The sequence below is a fragment of the Salmo salar genome, chromosome ssa14, assembly GCF_905237065.1.
Source record: "Salmo salar chromosome ssa14, Ssal_v3.1, whole genome shotgun sequence".
NCBI lineage: Eukaryota > Metazoa > Chordata > Actinopteri > Salmoniformes > Salmonidae > Salmo > Salmo salar.
This window is the reverse complement of record NC_059455.1, coordinates 2,697,567-2,718,975: the sequence shown is the minus strand read 5'-3', so window position 1 is coordinate 2,718,975 and position 21,409 is coordinate 2,697,567. Positions and strand designations below refer to the sequence as shown.

Sequence of the window (21,409 nt, the reverse complement as noted above, 5' to 3'; positions counted from 1 at the left end):
AATTGTGAGTTTAAATGTATTTGGCTAGGGTGTATGTAAACTTCCAACTTCAACTGTATATCCCAAATGGCACCCTTATACCCTATGTAGTGCACTACATTTGACCAGGGCCCACAGGGTAGAATGACCAGGGCAGCTGTCTAGGCCCCTTACTTTTTTGAGTAAAGTCAGTGTGTCTATGTATGAGGATGACTCAACACTATACATGTCAGCTACTACAGCGACTGAAATGACTGCAACACTTAACAAAGAGTTGCAGTTAGTTTCAGAGTGGGTGGCAAGGAATAAATTAGTACTAAACATTTAAAAAAACTAAATGCATTGTTTTTGGGAAAAATCATTCACTAAACCCTGAACCTCAACTAAATCTTGTAATAAATAATGTGGAAATTGAGCAAGATAAAACTAAACTGCTGGAGTAACTCTGGATTGTAAACTGTCATGGTCAAAACATATTGATACAACAGTAGCTAAGATGGGGAGAAGTCTGTCCATAATGAAGCGCTGATCTCTGCCTTCTTAACAGCACTATCAACAAGGCAGGTCCTGCAGGCCCTAGTTTTGTCGCACCTGGACTACTGTTTAGTCAAGTGGTCACGTGCCACAAAAAGGGACTTAGGAAAATTGCAATTGGCTCAGAACAGGGCAGCACGGCTGGCCCTTGGATGTACACATAGAGCTAATTTGAACTACTGGCACACAAATCGGACACCCGTGCTTACCCCACAAGACATGCCACAAGAGGTCTCTTCACAGTCCCCAAGTCCAGAACAGACTATGGGAGGCGCACAGTACTACATAGATCCATGACTACATGGAACTCTATTCCACATCAAGTAACTGATGCAAGCAGTAAAATTTGATTTAAAAAACAGATAAAATTACACCTTATGGAACCGCAGGGACTGTGAAGCAACACAAACATAGGCACAGACACATGCAAACACACACACACGATAACATACGCACTATACACACACGTACACATGGATTTTGTACTGTAGATATGTGGTAGTGGTGGAGTAGTTGTGCAGCCCAAAACTTACCTATTCCCATAATGTTGAAAAGCACCAATTTAAGCCGAAATAGCCACAGCCTTACCTGACATTCTCATAGCGATGGATATAGATTCTGTGAAACTGGTGCTGGAGGTGCTCGTCATCCACATTTGTCATGTCGTTGATCATCTCCAATACCACAAACCGGGGTAAAACGGACAACACCAGCCTTTCCTGTAAAGAAAAGGAGCATCCTGGTAAATATACGTAGCTTTTTGGGCATAACCGGGGGAGAAATGTAACCACTCAAAAAAATTCAAAACAGAGCTACAGATGCAGGGACTGACCATCCATGATGTTACAATTATAGTTTTAACCATGGTTTTAGGCTATACAGTGTTTCTTTACATTTACTTTGTTTACAAACATTGGAGTAAAACAAGGTTATATTTGGGATTTTGATAGGGTACAAGAGTTGAACTACGATCATGAGGTATTTATAAGTTATATTCTTCAAGAATTAATGGGTGCATATCATTAATTTAGAAGTAAAGAAAAAAAATGTAGCGACTGCTGATTTCCCTTTTAAAAAAACAGCATCCAAATAAAAAATAAAAACATCCAGTAGCCACCCGCCTTATAAATGCTATAAGCATGTATGCATTTAAGTATGCTCTCATAAGAACCCATGGCCTTTAATATATGTTTAAAAATATATGCATTATAAATGCATCATACATTTTTCATAATATACTTTGATAAAGGTGTGTGATGCATTATGATTAATGGATTTATAGCATTTATATGCAATTAAAAGAGACATTGAGCTTTTATGAATGCTTATAGGAAGTCCTATAACACACTACGGCGTGATATATTTTCATTTAAACTGTTATGGCTAGGTGGCAGTATTTTCACAGCCGGATAAAAAACGTACCCGATTTAATCTGATTATTACTCCTGCCCAGAAACTAGAATATGCATACAATTATTAGCTTTGGATAGAAAACACTCCAAAGTTTCTAAAACTGTTTGAATGGTGTCTGTGAGTATAACAGAACTCATTTGGCAGGCCAAAACCTGAGAAGATTCCATGCAGGAAGTGCCCTGTCTGACAATTTCTTGCCCTTCTTGATTATCTCTATCCATTACAGAGGATCTCTGCTGTTATGTGACACTTCCTACGGCTCCCATGGGCTCTCAGAAGGCGGCAAAAAGCTGAATCGTGGCTTTGCAGGCTCTGGCTGAAAAAAGTAGCGCGTTTGGGTAGTGGCTGGTCACAGTACTGTGAGACTCAGGCGCGTGCCCGAGTCGACCTCATGCTTTGTTTTCTTTTGTCTGTTTACCTAAACGCAGATTCCCGGTCGGAATATTATCATTTTTTTTACGAGAAAAATGGCATAAAAATTGATTTTAAACAGCGGTTGACATGCTTCGAAGTACGGTAATGGAATATTTAGAAATCTTTTGTCGCGAATTGCGCCATGCTCGTGACCCTTATTTACACTTCGGATAGTGTCTTGAACGCACGAACAAAATGCCGCTATTTGGATATAACGATGGATTATTTTGAACCAAACCAACATTTGTTATTGAAGTAGCAGTCCTGGGAGTGCATTCTGACGAAGAACACCAAAGGTAATCAAACTTTTGTAATAGTAAATCGGAGTTTGGTCAGGGCTAAACTTGGTCGGTGTCTAAATGGCTAGCCGTGATGGCTGGGCTATCTACTGAGAATATTGCAAAATGTGCTTTCACCGAAAAGCTATTTTAAAATCGGACATATCGAGTGCATAGAGGAGTTCTGTATCTATAATTCTTAAAATAATGTATGTTTTTTGTGAATGTTTATCGTGAGTAATTTAGTAAATTCACCGGATGTTTGCAGGGGGTATGCTAGTTCTGAACGTCACATGCTAATGTAAAAAAGCTGGTTTTTTATATAAATATGAACTTGATTGAACAAAACATGCATGCATTGTATAACATAATGTCCTAGGGTTGTCATCTGATGAAGATCATCAAAGGTTAGTGCTGCATTTAGCTGTGGTTTAGTTTTTTGTGACATTATATGCTAGCTTGAAAAATGGGTGTCTGATTATTTCTGGCTGGGTACTCTGCTGACATAATCTAATGTTTTGCTTTCGCTGTAAAGCCTTTTTGAAATCGGACAGTGTGGTTAGATTAACGAGAGTCTTGTCTTTAAAATGCTGTATAATGTTTGAAAAATGTACGTTTTCGGATTTTAGATGAGTTTGTATTTCGCGCCACGCCCATCATTGGATATTGGAGCAGGTGTTCCGCTAGCGGAACATCTAGATGTAAGAGGTTAAGGATCATATCACCTCCACCTTAGCTGTCACCCTAGACCCACTTCAATTTGCATACCACCCCAATAGGTCCACAGATGATGCAACCGCCATCGCACTGCACACTGCCCTATCCCATCTGGACAAGAGGAATACCTATGTAAGAATGCTGTTCATTGACTACAGCTCCGCCTTCAACACCATAGTACCCTCCAAGCTCATCATCAAGCTTGTGGCCCTTGGTCTGAACCCCGCCATATGTAACAGGGTCCTGGACTTTCTGACAGGCCGCGTCCAAGTGGTGAAGGTAAGAAACAACATCTCCACTATGCTGACCCTCAACACTGGGGCCCCACAAGGGTGCGTGATCAGCCCCCTCCTGCACTCCCTGTTCACCCACAACTGCGTGGCCATGCACGCCTCCAACTCAATCATCAAGTTTGCAGATGACACAACAGTAGTAGGCCTGATTACCAAAAATGACGAGACCGCCTACAGGGGGGAGGTGAGGGCCCTGGCGGAGTGGTGCCGGGAAAATAACCTCTCCGTCTTCATCAACAAAATAAAGTATCTCATCGTGAAGTTCAGGAAACAGCAGAGGGAGCACAACCCTATCCACATCGACGGGACCGCAGTGGAGAAGGTGGAAAACTTAAAGTTCCTCAGCGTACACATCACTGACGATCTGAAATGGTACACAGACAGTGTGGTGAAAAAGGCGCAACAGCGCCTCTTCAACCTAAGGAGGCTGAATACATTTTTCTTGGCCCCTAAGACCCTCAGAAGCCTTTACAGATGCACAAATCAGAGCATCCTGTCGGGCTGTATCACCGCCTGGTACTGCAACTGCACTGCCCGCAACCGCAGGGCTCTTCAGAGGGCGGTACGATCTGCCCAACGCATCACCGGGGGAACACTGTCTGCCCTCCAGGACACCTACAGCAACCAATGTCACAGTAAGGCCAAAAATATCATCAAGCACCGGAGCCACGGCCTGTTCACCCCGCTATCATCCAAAAGGCGATGTCAATACAGGTGCATCAAAGTGAGACACTGAAACACTGAAAAACACAGAAAAAAAAAAAGTGAAAAAAATAAAAACACTGAAAAAAAAGGGAGACACTGAAAAACAGCTTCCATCTTAATAAGGCCATCAGACTGTTAAATAACCATCACTAGCTGGCTACCACCCGGCTACACAACCCTGCACCTTAGAGGCTGCTGCCCAATATACATATACATGGAATCACTGGCCACGTTAACAATGTTTACATACTGCTTTACTCATCTCACATGCATATACTGTATTCTATTCCACTGTATTTTAGTCAATGGCCACTCCGACATTGCTCATCCTAATATTTATATATTTCTTTACTCCATTTTACTTTTATATGTGTGTATTGTTGTGTATTGCTAGATACTATTGCACTGTTGGAGTTAGGAACATAAGCATTTCGCTACACCCGCAATAACTGCTAAATATGTGTATGTGATGAATACAATTTGATTTTATTAAATTCATAACGCAATATAAACGAATGCTTCTTAGAAAGTGTAACCAAAAGCATTTCTCTGCTACAGGCCTAAGAAAATAGCAAAATAATAATGATTGTTATGAATTCCCTGCCAGTGAATATTATCAGCACCTCACAACCCTGAGCTGAACTTCACTCCCCACCCCCCATGACTGGGGCCTGAGAGTCTAGGGGGTACCATAAACCTGCCTCTCTAACTCTCTCTGACCTGTGTGACCTGGGCCCTAATAGGTTGCTAAGGGGCAAGTTGTTAGGGGGCAGGACACCTGACAGCTGTTCTGACTGTGCAAGCCAGTGTCTCTTCACTCCTCGAGTGGACTTGTGGGATGGAGTGTGTGCAAAAGTGAGTTGTTGTTATTGTTTTAACTTGTTATTGTTGTTGTGTGTTTACTATTTACTGTTCGTAGTTAATGATAATTGCCTAGTTCAATAAAAAAAATCAAATAAATGTCTGCTTGTCTAGCCTTGATTTATACAGTCCTTACCAGTGCTCTTGCTGTGCTATTGTATTGGATTCATGCTCATGCTATGCTAATTGTGTGCAGCCTATTCATTACTGTTTATCTCCTGTATTACAAAACCACATTCTTCCCACATCTATTCCCTGTCTGTTATGTGTGTGTATGGCAATAAAGTTCTTGTGTGTAACTATGAGGTTGCCTCATTCCCCTCTTAACAGGGGAGGTGCTAGCGGGTCACAGAGCAGTTCTAACAGAGTCACTCTCTTTCAATGCTTCTTTGCGCCATTGCATCAATTCATTTACAACACAATATAAACGGGTGGTTCATTGAACGTGTTACCATTCTAAAAGCATGTGTATGCTACAGACCTTAGCAAATTGTGCTTCTTTTATGGCGTCATTTCCCTCTCACAATTCGAAGGCACAACAATGCATGTTGAGAGCGTGGAAAATAATGGTGAGCACAGGTAGAGGTAAGAGTTCAGATAAAAAGTCTTGAGGGTGCAGAGGATCATGTTGAGGAGCTGAGAGAGAGCAAAGAGCTCAGACAAAAATGTTGCATGCTAAGAAAGTGGAATTGAGTGCAAGATATTAAGTGTCGAGCACAGCATCTCCCTGTTCATGGTATACTTGCCTGCGCTCTCTCAAAATGCAGCAGCTGAAAGCTGTGCTACGCGATATGATTTCTGTGTGCTCGCAAATCTACAATGACATGCTGGCTTGCTATAATAAGCAGCTCTAGATGCGAGGGGAAAACAAATATATTTATATTATCTATAAAGATGATAAAAAGGTCATTAGGTACAGTAGCTAGCTAGCTTAAATGCAATAGGTTCATGGTCTGGGTCAGGCTGGTCTGGTATTGGCTCTGTTTCACTGCAGCCTGTTGGATGAGCCTAGCTAAGTTGAAACTGCTTGGTAAGAGCAAACTTCCACCATCAGGTGAATTCATTTTAGAAAAGAAAAACAACATATTTGAACACTTTTTGCCAAACAAGTTCATTATGACTGTTTATTGATGAATTGGCAACTGAAAAAAAGTAGCAAAGAGGCTGAGGTTTGTGGGTAATAAAGAATAGACTTGTACATGTACACATTAGTGTTTCATTAGTTAGTTAAGTTACTGAGTAGGCACATTGTTATTCCTGTTTTTGTTGTTATTTCAAGTGGAGAGGGAGTTAGATCACTAGAAAGGAGCATGCTGACAGACCAGTATGAAAGCTGTTGTTGCACAGCAGAGGTATTACACTCAGGGGCGGAAATCCCGGGGGGGACGGGGGGGACACAACCCCCCCATCCTGGGAAAAATATGATTTGTCCCCCCCAATATATCACTGAAACATAACTATGTAATTTAACCTCTATGGGCTAGGTGGGACGCTTGCGTATAATGTCACCAAAACCCAGAAGACAGCTAAATGCAGCACTCACCTTTGATGATCTTCATCAGATGACAACCCTAGGACATTATGTTATACAATACATGCATGTTTTGTTCAATCAAGTTCATATTTATATCAAAAACCAGCTTTTTACATTAGCATGTGACGTTCAGAACTAGCATACCCCCCGCAAACTTCCGGGGAATTCGCTAATATTTTACTAAATTACTCACGATAAACGTTCACAAAAAGCATAACAATTATTTAAAGAATTATAGATACAGACCTCCTCTATGCACTCGATATGTCCGATTTTAAAATAGCTTTTTGGTGAAAGCACATTTTGCAATATTCTAAGTACATAGCCCAGGCATCACGGGCTCGCTATTTAGACACCCGGCAAGTTTAGCACTCACCATAATCATATTTACTATTATAAAAGTTTGAATACCTTTTGTTGTCTTCGTCAGAATGCACACCCAGGACTGCTACTTCAATAACAAATGTTGGTTTGGTCCAAAATAATCCATCGTTATATCCGAATAGCGGCGTTTTGTTCGTGCGTTCCAGACACTATCCGAAATGGCAAAGAAGTGTCGCGCGCATGGCGCAATTCGTGACAATAAAATTCTAAATATTCCATTACCGTACTTCGAAGCATGTCAACCGCTGTTTAAAATCAATTTTTACGCCATTTTTCTCGTAGAAAAGCGATAATATTCCGACAGGGAATCTCCTTTTCGGCAAACAGAGGAAAAAATCACAAAGGCGGGGGCGGTCGGGTCACGCGCATAAGCCCAGAGTCCCTTGATCGGCCACTTGAGAAAGGCGATAATGTGTTTCAGCCTGGGGCTGGAATGACGACATTCTGTTTTTTCCCGGGCTCTGAGAGCCTATGGAAGACGTGGGAAGTGTCACGTTAGAGCAGAGATCCTTAGTAAAAGATAGAGATGGAAAAGAAGTTCAAGAAATGGTCAGACAGGCCACTTCCTGTAAAGGAATCTCTCAGGTTTTGACCTGCCATTTGAGTTCTGTTATACTCACAGACACCATTCAAACAGTTTTAGAAACTTTGGGGTGTTTTCTATCCATATGTAATAAGTATATGCATATTCTAGTTACTGGGTAGGAGTGGTAACCAGATTAAATCGGGTATGTTTTTTATCCAGCCGTGTCAATACTGCCCCCTAGCCCTAACAGGTTAAATCATATTAATAATACGCAATGAAAGCAATTGTGCTGATTATAGACACTTAATAGCGCGTTTTTAAGTTTCAAAAGATTGCGACCCCCCCGCCCTTTGCCTCACAATGGTTTGATCCACTGCCAGTTCCTTAGCTTGCTACGTAACTGCGGTGAGGTTCATCCAGTCAATCGCGCACACACACACTAGCTGAATATGCAGAGCTAGCGCGCAAATATTAACTTTTAAGCTAGCTAGTACCTATTCCATTTATGTGGCGTCGTCAAAGATGGAATCAGCAGGGAGATGATGTAAGTTAGTGCTTCAAAGTCCCTGTGATAAGGTTAGCGATAAACTGAAGTCCAAACTGAACAGAACTACACTCTCATCTACCATTGTCTTAAATATATTTAATGGTCTCGTTGCAAAAGCTAAATTGTCGCAAAGGAACTTTTATTTATTTATTTTATTTCACCTTTATTTAACCCGGGTAGCAAAGATTATAGCAAACACCACTGAAACTGAATTGGTGCTCGCTAGCTTTGCAAATTCAGCTATTGTTGGAAGCCAGCCAATATGAAACAAACTATTAAAATTACAAAAGGTTGCAGCATATGTTGTGTAAATGGTGAACTCATACAGCTGTCAACTCTTGTCATTTGAATCCGTTTCACATTTGCTAGCTACCTTTTAGATCGAAGCCCATATAGAATGATTGAAGATGATAGAAGCCCATCTCCTACTGTAAATAACCTACACACTGTGTGTGTAGCCAGCCAGCCAGGTAGAAAAATGGCAGAAAAATAAAAGACGGACATCAGAGTATTTTTCAATACACCAAAACGCATAGTAAGAACCCTAGTAGCCTAATATCTCAAAGACTAGTTATAAAATGTTCATAAGAAAGAAATGAAATTCTAATGGCAATGTTTCACAATGATGTCATTAGGCAGAGCAGGCACACAGACAGCAGAGTTGGGGACAGATATGCAGGGACAGACTGGCAGAGACAGGGAGTCTCAGGTAAGTTTGTTGAGTCTTTGTTTAGCAACATTATGAAAGGTTCTCAATTTTTTTGACTTGTAAAATAGGAACATAATTGGAAAATGCCATGGATACCCCCACTCTCAACTTAAACTGGTGACTGAACTAAGATTTGTTAAAGGCAATGGTATTGCAGTTGTGATTAGTTGTGTAGTTTTGGGTACCGGTAGTTAGGAGTACGGCAAACACCTTATTTCTTTGGTTCCTCAATATACATTTACCATATTACAATGTAGGCTATGTGTTACAGCACTACTTTTGGTGTCCCCCTCAGGAATTGCTCTTGAGAACATTTAATGTAATTGTCCCCTCCAATGTGGATATCAGATTTTCGCCCCTGATTACACTCAATACTTATGAACTGAATATTGTGTGTGAATTGCCCATTTTATATAATTGGTACTAACAAAGGGAATGGCTTGTTCAGCAACATGAGCAGTAAATGCTAACACGGCTTTGGTGAATAATGGTATGTCACGGAGGTGACTATGTACAGTGCCTTCGGAAAGTATTCAGACCCCTTGACATTTTCCACATTTTCTTACATTACAAACTTATTCTAAAATTGATTAAACCGTTGTTTTCCAGCAATCTACACACAATACCCCATAATGACAAAGCAAAAACAGGTTAGAATCGTTTGCTAATTTACTAAAAATAAAAAACATAAATATCACATTTACATAAGTATTCAGACCCTTTACTCAGTACATTGTTGAAGCACCTTAAGCAGTGATTACAGTCTTCTTTGGTATGAAGCTACAGGCTTGGCACACCTGTATTTGGGGAGTTTCTCCCATTCTTCTCCGCAGATCCTTTCAAGCTCTGTCAGGTTGGATGGGGAGCGATGCTGCACAGCCAATTCCAGGTCTCTCCAGAGATGTACGATCGGATTCAAGTCCGGGCTCTGGCTGGGCAACTCAAGGACATTCAGAAACTTGTCCCGAAGCCACTCCTGCGTTGTCTTGGCTGTGTGCTTAGGATTGTTGTCGTGTTGGAAGGTGAACCTTCACCCAAGTCCGAGGTCATGAGCACTCTGGAGCAGGTTTTCATCAAGGATCTCGCTGTACTTTGCACCGTTTGTCTTTGCCTCAATCCTGACAAGTCTCCCAGTCCCTGCCGCTGAAACATTTTCACAGCATGATGCTGCCACCACCATGCTTCACCGTGGGGATGTTGCCAGGTTTCTTCCAGACGTGATGCTTGGCATTCAGGCCAAAGAGTTCAATCTTGGTTTCATCAGACCAGAGGATCTTGTTTCGCATGATCTGAGAGTCCTTTAGGTGCCATATGGCAAGCTCCACTGAGGAGTGGCTTCCGTCTGGCCACTCTAACATAAAGGCCTGATTGATGGAGTGCTGCAGAAATGGTTGTCCTTCTGGAATGTTCTCCAATCTCCACAGAGGAACTCTGGAGCTCTGTCAGAGTGACCATTGGGTTCCTGGTCACCTTGCTGACCAAGGCTCTCCTCACCCGATTGCTCAGCTTGGCCGGGCGGCCAGCTCTAGGAAGAGTCTTGGTGGTTCCAAACTTCTTCCATTTAAGAATGATGGAGGCCACTGTGTTCTTGGGGAACTTCAATGCTGAAGACATTTTTGGTACCCTTCCCCAGATCTATGCCTCCACACAATCCTGTCATGGAATTCTATGGACATTTCCTTCGACCTCATGGCTTGGTTTTTGCTCTGACATGCACTGTCAACTGTGTGACCTTTATATATATATATATATATATATATATATATATATAGTGTGTCTTTCCAAATCATATCCAATCAATGGAATTTACCACAGGTGGACTCCAATGAAGTTGTCGAAACATGTCATGGATGATCAATGGAAACAGGATGCACCGGAGCTGAATTTGAGTCTTATAGCAAAGGGTCTGAATACTTATGTAAATAAGGTATCTGTTTTTTATTCGACTTTAATATATTTGTATAACTGTTATCTTGATACAGTCTGAATGTTTGTTTAAATTACCATAGTAGTTAGTAAAAATGTGAAGACCAACAGGCTATGAAAAAGTTAGTATTTTTTAACCTAACTATTTTAAAAACAATGATATGCATAGTTTAGACACAGCTTTATTGCATTTAGTCATCCATCAAATTCAGCCATTGAAAGCCTTGACCATTATATCCTTCCTCATGGAACGGCCTGCTGACAACAGGGTAGCATGTTTTGATGTGCTGCTCTAGAGTTCCATGGCCCAGCAGACTAACCTGGTGACGGGGGAAAGACGCATGTTAGTTTGGGAGATCTTTAGAGGGAGGAGAGAGCATAAGTTTTGAAGTGAGTAAAGTAAATCCAACCAGTGACCCTTGACTATATGCTTTATAACACAGACATCAATGTTGAAGGTGCCATAAGTATACTATTACGAGCAGAGCCTACTTCTCTGTGCTCTGGAGAGATCGCAGGTAGTTGGTCAGAAGGCTCTGGAGGTCCTTGAAATATTCTGTGTCTGTACCACCTGGAGAGGGATGGATAGAAGTACTGAGTGTGGTTTAAAGAAACAGCAAGAGAGTTAACATGTAAAAAGTATTACATTGTTGATTATTTAGGACTAAGGGGGCCTTCAAATCAGACAAACGCATGTGGAAAAGACGGGGATTTTGGGAAAGTTACTGGATTTTTGCAACCCTAGTCCCAGGGGACGGAACTCTGTGCACATTTTTCTTCCTTGCGAAAGTTCACAGATTTTTGCATCTACCTGGGACAGAAATCATCCACTTTTGTATTATAGAACAAAATCACTAAGTAAGAATGAGATGACAATTCTGCATCATATAGACAATAACATGTGTGGATCTACAGGTAATTGCAAAAATAAAGGAAACACCAACATAAAGTGTCTTGATGGAGCCTTGGGTCACAACGAGCCAGAACAGCTTCAATGATGCATAGATTCTAAAAGTGTCTGAACTCTATTGGAGGGATATGACACCATTCTTACATGAGAAATTCCATCCTTTGGTGTTTTGTTGATGGTGGTGGAAAGCGCTGTTCCAGAATCTCCCCATAAGTGTTACATTGGGTTGCGATCTGGTGACTGAGACGGCCATGGCATATGGTTTACACCGTTTTCATGTTCATCAAACCATTTAGGCACCCATGCCCTGTGGATTGGGATATTGTCATCCTATGGGGGCATCCTACGGCCTGCCCAGCATTTTTATACATGACCCTAAGCATGATGGGATGTTAATTGCTTAATTAACCACACCTGTGTAGAAGCACCTGCTTTCAATATACTTCGTTTCCCTAATTTACTCAAGCTTTTCCATTGTTTTGGCAGTTATCTGTTTTTCTATCTAGGGTGGCAGGTAGCCTAGCGTCTAAGAGCATTGGGCCAGTAACCAAAAGTTTGTTTGGTCGAATCCCTGAGCTGACCAGGTGAAAAAGCTGATGTTCACTTGAGCAAAGCACTTAACCCTAATTGCTCCTGTAAGTCGCTCTGGATAAGAGCATCTGCTAAAATTTTGTCTGAGTATTATGTGCTTAAGCCTTTAAAATATAACTAGCAAATATATTGTTTCTTTTCTAGAAACCTATCATTAGCTATATTAATGAACTCAGCTGATGGTGGGAGTTAGTTAGCTAGCAAACTAGATTAGCTAGCTCTTCCCCAGGAGTTTCCAACCTAGCTAGCTAGCTACCTAATTTATGGATAATATATTTATAGATAATATAAAAATAGACATTTTGCACTCATATCTAGAGCTGGCTAATATAGCAAGCCAGATGATAGTACAGTAGCTAAGATGAATACAATGTGTGACAGTAGCTATATGATAGACATTTGCTAGAAAATTGAGTGATGAAATCCAAAGGAAGGACATCACATCAGAAAAAGGTTTATAGCTAAACTGGAAATTACTGAGTGTACCATTACAGGTATCCACTGGCAAATGTTTAAATAATGAGATCATCAAAAACCTACTGAAATAGCATTAGATGGAATTATGTTTCTAGCTCTTACCTGAGAAGAACTGACTTCCTGGGAGTCCACCATGTTGCTAGGTACTAACCTGGGGACGTAAACATCACGTTGTATGGGTCCTGCCTTCCATTTAGCTAGCCAATCAATGGCATTACAACACAAAACAGCACTATGATTGGTCAATAAGTGTGCCTATCATATTTTAGTAACGTGAGAGCAGAGCAGGGAGGTGTGTGCTCGACATGTAATTTCTTGCTCTCAATTCCACTGTTTGGGCACGCAATATTTCTCTGAGCTCTTAACTATCTTTCAGCTCGTCAACATGATCCTCTGTGACCTTGACATTTTTTTTTATTTCAACTCTCTCCACGCACCCTCAACATTATCCTCCACGTTCTTTGACATTCCTCCATGCTTCTTTGAATTATGAGACGGAAATTACGGCATATTCTTTGCAGTGCACCTGTGTCACATTTGATGAACTTTAACACAAGGCTATTCAAAGACAAAATGCAGCACAATATTAAACCATTAAGTATTTCTCTCATGGTGATTACTGGGTCCCTTTCTCTAAAACTCAGTATCAATTTGAATTGCCATAAACTCTACTGATACAGTCTTAGTCTTTCCAGTAAAGGTGCTAAAGCTCAGTGTCCACTTGCGTTGCCATAAACTGCTGACACAGCCTGAGTGTTTTACTGTAGTCGCAAAGAGCTCTCAACACAGAGAGCACCTGCAGAGAGGCGAAGAGAGAGAGGAGGGAGAACGAGAGGAGGGAGAACGAGAGGAGGGAGAACGAGAGGAGGGAGAACGAGAGGAGGGAGAACGAGAGGAGGGAGAACGAGAGGAGGGAGAACGAGAGGAGGGAGAACGAGAGGAGGGAGAACGAGAGGAGGGGAGATGGTATGGAAAAGAGAGCTATGGTTTCGTTTAAATTATTAGGATCCCCATTAGCTACTGCCCATGTACAGTGACTTACGAAAGTATTCACCCCCTTGGCATTTTTCCTATTTTGTTGCCTTACATCCTGGAATTAAAATAGTTTTTTGGGGGGGTTTGCCTCATTTGATTTACACAACATGCCTACCACTTTGATGATGCTACATATTTTTTTATCGTGAAACAAAAAAGAAATAAGACAAAAAACAGAACTTGAGCGTGCATAACTATTCACCCCCCCCAAAAAAAAATCAATACTTTGTAGAGCCACCTTTTGCAGCAATTACAGCTGCAAATCTCTTGGGGTATGTCTCTATAAGCTTGGCACATCTAGCCACTGGGATTTTTGCCCATTATTCAAGGAAAAACTGCTCCTGCTCCTTTAAGTTGGATGGGTTCCGCTGGTGTACAGCAATCTTTAAGTCATACCACAGATTCTCAATTGGATTGAGGTTTGGGCTTTGACTAGGCCATTCCAAAACATTTAAATGTTTTTAAAATTACAAACTTTTCCGATATACATATTCATATTCTTATATACAGTACAGTTAAATTAGATCTTTAGAACGAGGAGGAGAGGCACTGTGATACAATATGTTGTTTATCTGGTTTTTAAAGCTAAATTTGGTGGCAGAGCATTATACGATGTCATGGCTCTATAGATAACTGAATGCTGCATTAAATCTGTTTTTGGTTTGGGTACCATGAAGAAACTCATAGTGGTGTGTCTGGTGGGGAATGTATGTTTTTTAATTTTTACTTTTATTTTAACAGGGAAGATATATTGAGACCTGGGTCTCATTTTCAAATGCGCCCTGTACAATAAAACATACACATACATACAGTATCAGTAAAAAGTTTGGGCATACCTACTCATTCAAGGGTTTTTCCTTATTTTTAATAATAGTGAAGACATCAAAACTATGAAATAACACATGGAATCATGTAGTAACCAAAGAAAAGTGTTTAACATTTATTTTACATTTGAGATTATTCAAAGTAGCCAACCTTTGCCTTGATGACAGCTTTGCACACTCGTGGCATTCTCTCAACCAGCGTCATGAGGTAATCACCTGGAATGCATTTCAATTAACATGTGTACCTTGTTAAAAGTTCATTTGTGGAATTTCTTTCCTTCTTAATGCGTTCGAGCCAATTAGTTGTTGTCACGTCCTGACCCTTGTAAGATGTCATTTTCTAAAGTAGAGTAGGTCAGGGTGTGACAGGGGGTGTTTTTGGGTGGTTTTCTTGTTTCTATGTGGTTTTTCTAGGTTTCTATTTCTATGTTGGGGTTGTTTTATGATCTCCAATTAGAGGCAGCCGGTCCTCGTTGTCTAATTGGAGATCATATTTAAGTAGGGGTTTTTTCGACTTGTGTTTGTGGGTTGTTCATTTTTGAGTAGTGTGTATTTCTCTCTGCGCCACGGTTTTGTTATTTTGTTGTGTCAAGTATTTGGTGTATTGCAACGTTTCACGGTAATAATACATATGTGGAACTACAACCATTCTGCGCTTTGGTCCGATCCTTTAAACAGCCGTGACAGTTGTGTTGTGACAAGGTAGGGTTGGCATACAGAAGATAGCCCTATTTGGTAGAAGACCAAGTCCATATTATGGCAAGAACAGCTCAAATAAGCAAAGAGAAATGACAGTCCATCATTACTTTATTTTTTTAATTTAACCAGGTATGCCAGTTGAGAACAAGTTTAAGACATTGCAACGAAAGGAAGACAGAGTTACCTCTGCTGCAGAGGATAAGTTCATTAGAGTTACCAGTCTTAGAAGTCGGCAATTAAAATAAAATGCTATTTATCACTATGTCGGGGAGGGGACTGTCATCAGTGCAACGTAGGTCTCCCTTCTCGATAGGGCATCCGCATTTCAATGCTTCACCCCTGACCTGTGCACAACAGAGAAAGAGAAGCTTTGAAGGGACAAGAACCACCTGGTGACCCGATCGTTTGTGTCCTTTCCCCTGGCCATCTAGACTGGAGGAGCATGATCCGTGACCAGGGTGAAGTGGGTACCTAGCAGGTAATACTTGAGAGTGTCTAGCGCCCACTTCACCGCTAGACACTCTTTCTCAACGATAGAGTATTTCTTTTCCCTAGGCATCAGCTTTCGGCTGATGTACATGGGGTGCTCCTCCCTCTTGTGTACCTGGGACAGAACGGCCCCTAGTCCCGTATCACATGCGTCTCTCTGGACCACCTCGGCACCTGGAAATCGGGCGTTACAAGAATCGGATGGGAGCACTGCGCTTCCTTCAGACTGTTGAACGCCGCTTCTGTCTCGTCTGTCCATTTCACTGTGTTCGGGAGGCGGGCCCTGGTTAGATCGGTGAGGGGGGAATCTATAGCTGCAAAGTTGGGGATAAACCGGCTATAGTATCCTGCCAGTCCCAGGAAGGACTTGACCTGTGTCTTGGTGCATGGAACGGGCCAGTCACACACCGCGTGAACCTTCCTCTCCTGGGGCTTGACGTTCTCCCGTCGAATCAAATACCCCAGGTACTCCACCTCCTCGAACCCTAACTTGCATTTCTTGGGGTTTGCGGTCAACCCAGCTTGTCTGAGGCGTCCAGCACCGCCTGGAGGCGCGTCAGGTGCTCTTCCCAACCTTGGCTGTAGATGATGATATCATCCAAATATGCCGCTGCGTACTGCTGGTGGGGTTGAAAGACTCTGTTCATCAGCCGTTGGAATGTGGGCGGGGCTCCTTGGAGACCGAATGGGAGCACCCGGTACTGATACAACCCGTCTGGTGTCGAAAATGTTGTCTTCTCCCGGGAGGAGGCTGCCAAAGGTACCTGCCAATACCTTTTGGTCAGGTCAAGGGTGCTGATGTACCGGGCCTTTCCCAATTGGTCGATGAGCTCGTCCACCCTCGGCATGGGGTATGCGTCGAACAAGCTGATGTCGTTCACCCCCTCGGAAATCGTTACAGAAGCGGTGGCTACCGTCCGGTTTGGGCACCAACACGATGGGGCTGCACCATGCACTGTGGGACTCTTCCACGACCCCCATCCTCAGCATAGCCTCCACTTCCTGTTTCACGGCCTCCCTTCGGGCCTCCGGAATCCTATTTCGTACCATTTCCCCGGGCCGGGTACGGATGTGGTGTTCAATGAGGGTCGTGCGGCCCGTGTTCCGATCGACGAGCTCCCTGAGCTCTTGCTTCTGGGCCGGGTCGAGGTCCTCATTGCTCGGGACCGCCACTGGTACCGTTGGCGTCCTGGGTCCCGACCATAACACGGCCAAGGCTGTCCTCTCGTGCCACTTCTTCAACAGGTTCACGTGGTAAATCTGTTGGGGTTTCCGTCTCCCCGGTTGCCATACGCGGTAATTGACAGGTCCCAGCTTCTCGATCACCTCGTATGGTCTGTGCCATGTTGCCAGAAACGTACTTTCGGCCGTGGGGATCAAGACCAACACCCTGTCTCCCACCTGGAATTCTCGGGGCTGTGCTCCCCGATTGTCGACCTGGGTTTGGGCGCGTTGGGCATTCTCCATATGTCCCCTCACGACTGGCCATATGGCTGTCATCCGCTCCCGCATCATCTCCACGTGCTCTACCACACTGCGTAAGGGGGTCGGTTGGGCTTCCCACACCTCCTTGGCGAGGTCCAGTAGGCCGCGTGGCCTCCTCCCATAGAGGAGTTCGAACGGGGAAAACCCAGTGGAGGATTGTGGTACTTCTCAGATTGAGAACATTAGGTGGGGTAGCAGCTGGTCCTAGTTCTTCCCGTCCTGCTCGATGACCTTCCGCAGCATCTGTTTTAGCATTTTATTAACCTGTTGGGGCTAGGGGGCAGTATTTGCACGGCCGGATAAAAAACATACCCGATTTAATCTGGTTACTACTCCTGCCCAGTAACTAGAATATGCATATAATTATTTGATTTGGATAGAAAGCACCCTAAAGTTTCTAAAACTGTTTGAATGGTGTCTGTGAGTATAACAGAACTCATTTGGCAGGCCAAAACCTGAGAAGATTCCAAACAGGAAGCGCTCTCTCTGACCATTTCATGGCCTTCTTGATCATCTCTAACCAAAACAGGGGATCTCTGGCATGACTTGACATTTTCTAACGCTCCCATAGGCTCTCAGAAGGCGCCAGAAAGCTGAATGGTGGCTTTGCAGGCCCTGGCTGAAAAACATTTGCGCATTTTGTAAGTGGTCAATCTGAGAACAATGAGAATGGAGGCGCGTGCCCGAGCCGACACCATGTTTACTTTCTCTCTCTTTGAACGAAAACAACCACTCCCGGTCGGAATATTATCGCTTTTTTACGAGAAAAATAGCATAAAAATGTATTTTAAATAGTGGTTGACATGCTTCGAAGTACGGTAATCGAATATTTTGAAATGTTTTGTCACGAAAAGCGTCGGGCGCGTCACCCTTCTTTACCCATCGGATAGTGTCTTGAACGCACGAACAAAACGCCGCTATTTGGATATAACTATGGATTATTTGGGACCAAACCAACATTTGTTATTGAAGTAGAAGTCCTGGGAGTGCATTCTGACGAAGACAGCAAAGGTAATCAAACTTTTCTAATAGTAAATCGGAGTTTGGTGAGTACCACACTTGGTGGGTGTCAAAATAGCTAGCCTGTGATGGCCGGGCTATCTACTCAGAATATTGCAAAATGTACTTTCACTGAAAAGCTATTTTAAAATCGGACATAGCGAGTGCATAAAGGAGTTCTGTATCTATAATTCTTAAAATGATTGTTATGTTTTTGTGAACGTTTATCGTGAGTAATTTAGTAAATTCACCGGAAGTGTTCGGTGGGAATGCTAGTCACATGCTAATGTAAAAAGCTGGTTTTTGATATAAATATGAACTTGATTGAACAAAACATGCATGTATTGTATAACATAATGTCCTAGAATTGTCATCTGATGAAGATCATCAAAGGTTAGTGCTGCATTTAGCTGTGGTTTGGGTTTATGTGACATTATATGCTAGATTGAAAAATGGGTGTCTGATTATTTCTGGCTGGGTACTCTGCTGACATAATCTAATGTTTTGCTTTCGTTGTAAAGCCATTTGAAATCGGACAGCCGTGTCAATACTGCCCCCTAGCCCTAACAAGTTAACCTCTCTGGGCTAGGCGGGACGAATTCGTCCCACCTACGTAACAGCCACTTGCAGCCTGTGGCGCGATTTTCAAAACCTTAAAAATCCTATTACTTCAATTTCTCAAACATATGACTATTTTACAGCTATTTAAAGACAAGACTCTCGTTAATCTAACCACACTGTCCGATTTCAAAAAGGCTTTACAACGAAAGCAAAACATTAGATTATGTCAGCAGAGTACCAAGCCAGAAATAATCAGACACCCATTTTTCAAGCCAGCATATAATGTCACCAAAACCCAGAAGACAGCTAAATGCAGCACTCACCTTTGATGATCTTCATCAGATGACAACCCTAGGACATTATGTTATACAATACATGCATGTTTTGTTCAATCAAGTTCATATTTATATCAAAAACCAGCTTTTTACATTAGCATGTGACGTTCAGAACTAGCATACCCCCGCAAACTTCCGGGGAATTCGCTAACATTTTACTAAATTACTCACGATAAACGTTCACAAAAAGCATAACAATTATTTTAAGAATTATAGATACAGACCTCCTCTATGCACTCGATATGTCCGATTTTAAAATAGCTTTTGGTGAAAGCACATTTTGCAATATTCTAAGTACATAGCCCAGGCATCACGGGCTCGCTATTTAGACACCCGGCAAGTTTAGCACTCACCATAATCATATTTACTATTATAAAAGTTTGATTACCTTTTGTTGTCTTCGTCAGAATGCACACCCAGGACTGCTACTTCAATAACAAATGTTGGTTTGGTCCAAAATAATCCATCGTTATATCCGAATAGCGGCGTTTTGTTCGTATGCGTTCCAGACACTATCCGAAATGGTAAAGAAGTGTCGCGCGCATGGCGCAATTCGTGACAATAAAATTCTAAATATTCCATTACCGTACTTCGAAGCATGTCAACCGCTGTTTAAAATCAATTTTTACGCCATTTTTCTCGTAGAAAAGCGATAATATTCCGACAGGGAATCTCCTTTTCGGCAAACAGAGGAAAAAATCACAAAGGCGGGGGCGGTCGGGTCATGCGCATAAGCCCAGAGTCCCTTGATCGGCCACTTGAGAAAGGCGATAATGTGTTTCAGCCTGGGGCTGGAATGACGACATTCTGTTTTTTCCCGGGCTCTGAGCGCCTATGGACGACGTGGGAAGTGTCACGTTAGAGCAGAGATCCTTAGTAAAAGATAGAGATGGAAAAGAAGTTCAAGAAATGGTCAGACAGGCCACTTCCTGTAAAGGAATCTCTCAGGTTTTGACCTGCCATTTGAGTTCTGTTATACTCACAGACACCATTCAAACAGTTTTAGAAACTTTAGGGTGTTTTCTATCCATATGTAATAAGTATATGCATATTCTAGTTACTGGGTAGGAGTGGTAACCAGATTAAATCGGGTATGTTTTTTATCCAGCCGTGTCAATACTGCCCCCTAGCCCTAACAGGTTAACGTGAGTCTTGTCTTTAAAATGGTGTAAAATAGTCATATGTTTGAGAAATTGAAGTAATAGCATTTCTAAGGTATTTGAATATCGTGCCACGGGATTACACTGGCTGTTGAGTAGGTGGGACGCTTAGCCCATAGAGGTTAAATCGCTCGACAAGCCCATCCATCTGTGGGTGAAAAACGGAGGTCCGGATCTGCTTGATCTGCAGGAGGGCACACAACTCTTTCATGAGGTGGGACATAAACTCCGTACCTTGGTCTGTCAGGATCTCGTTCGGGATGCCCACCCGGCTAAAGAGGTGGAATAGCTCCCGGGCGATTCCCTTGGACACCGCCGCCCGTAGGGGAATGGCCTCGGGATACCGGGTGGCATAGTCTACTATTACCAAGATGTACCTGTGTCCTCATGCAGTCTTTACCAGGAGTCCCACTCTGTCCATGGCGATGTGTTCAAAGGGCACCCCGATTATTGGCAGGGGGAACAGAGGGTTTCGGAAGAGTGCTTTCGGGGCAGTGAGTTGACACTCCAGGCAGCTGTGACAGTAGTCTTCCACGGCCCTCCTCATCCCGGGCCAGTGGAACCGGGCGGCAATCCGTTCCCGGGTCTTCTCCATTCCCAGGTGCGCCCCCAACAGGTGGGTGTGGGACAGCTGAAGAACGGTTCCTACGTACCGTCAGGGCAGCAACAATACCTCTTTGAAGTTCCCCCTGTTGGCACGACACCTGATACAAAAGGTTATTCTTGATTTGGAAATGGGGGTATCGCCAGTCACTCACCCCTCGAAATCAATGACGGGGAGGATGAGCTCCTACTCTATGGGTTCCCGAGGAGGATCGGGTTCCGGCACCGACTCCGGAGCCGTAGACACATGCTGGTTAACTGGTTGATTCGGGCCACACAGGCTAGTGGTCGTCCACACTCTCTTCTTCAGCCGGCTCGTACCTTCTTCCTCAATTTGTGCCCCCATAGGGCCGCGAATAGCGGACAATCCCATCCCACTAGGAGAGGTACCGGCAGCTCTGGTACTGCACCCACCATCATC

General features: G+C 42.9%; 1 protein-coding gene and 1 long non-coding RNA gene across 3 annotated transcripts in view; both read right to left on the bottom strand.

Annotated features, from left to right (window-relative positions):
* The window catches only part of adcy8 (adenylate cyclase 8 (brain)), a 304,017-nt gene that overhangs the window by 170,747 nt on the left and 111,861 nt on the right, over nucleotides 1–21,409 (bottom strand). For both annotated transcript variants that reach the window (XM_014139104.2, XM_014139106.2), the window contains exon 3: nucleotides 1,102–1,232. In XM_014139104.2, coding sequence (XP_013994579.1) covers nucleotides 1,102–1,232 — 131 coding nt within the window. The remainder of the gene's footprint in view (nucleotides 1–1,101; nucleotides 1,233–21,409) is intronic.
* LOC106568631 (uncharacterized) lies at nucleotides 10,985–12,963 on the bottom strand. The gene is made up of 3 exons (XR_001320357.2): nucleotides 12,901–12,963; nucleotides 11,313–11,391; nucleotides 10,985–11,140 (listed from the first exon to the last, which is right to left on the bottom strand). It is a non-coding gene; the product is annotated as an uncharacterized lncRNA (long non-coding RNA).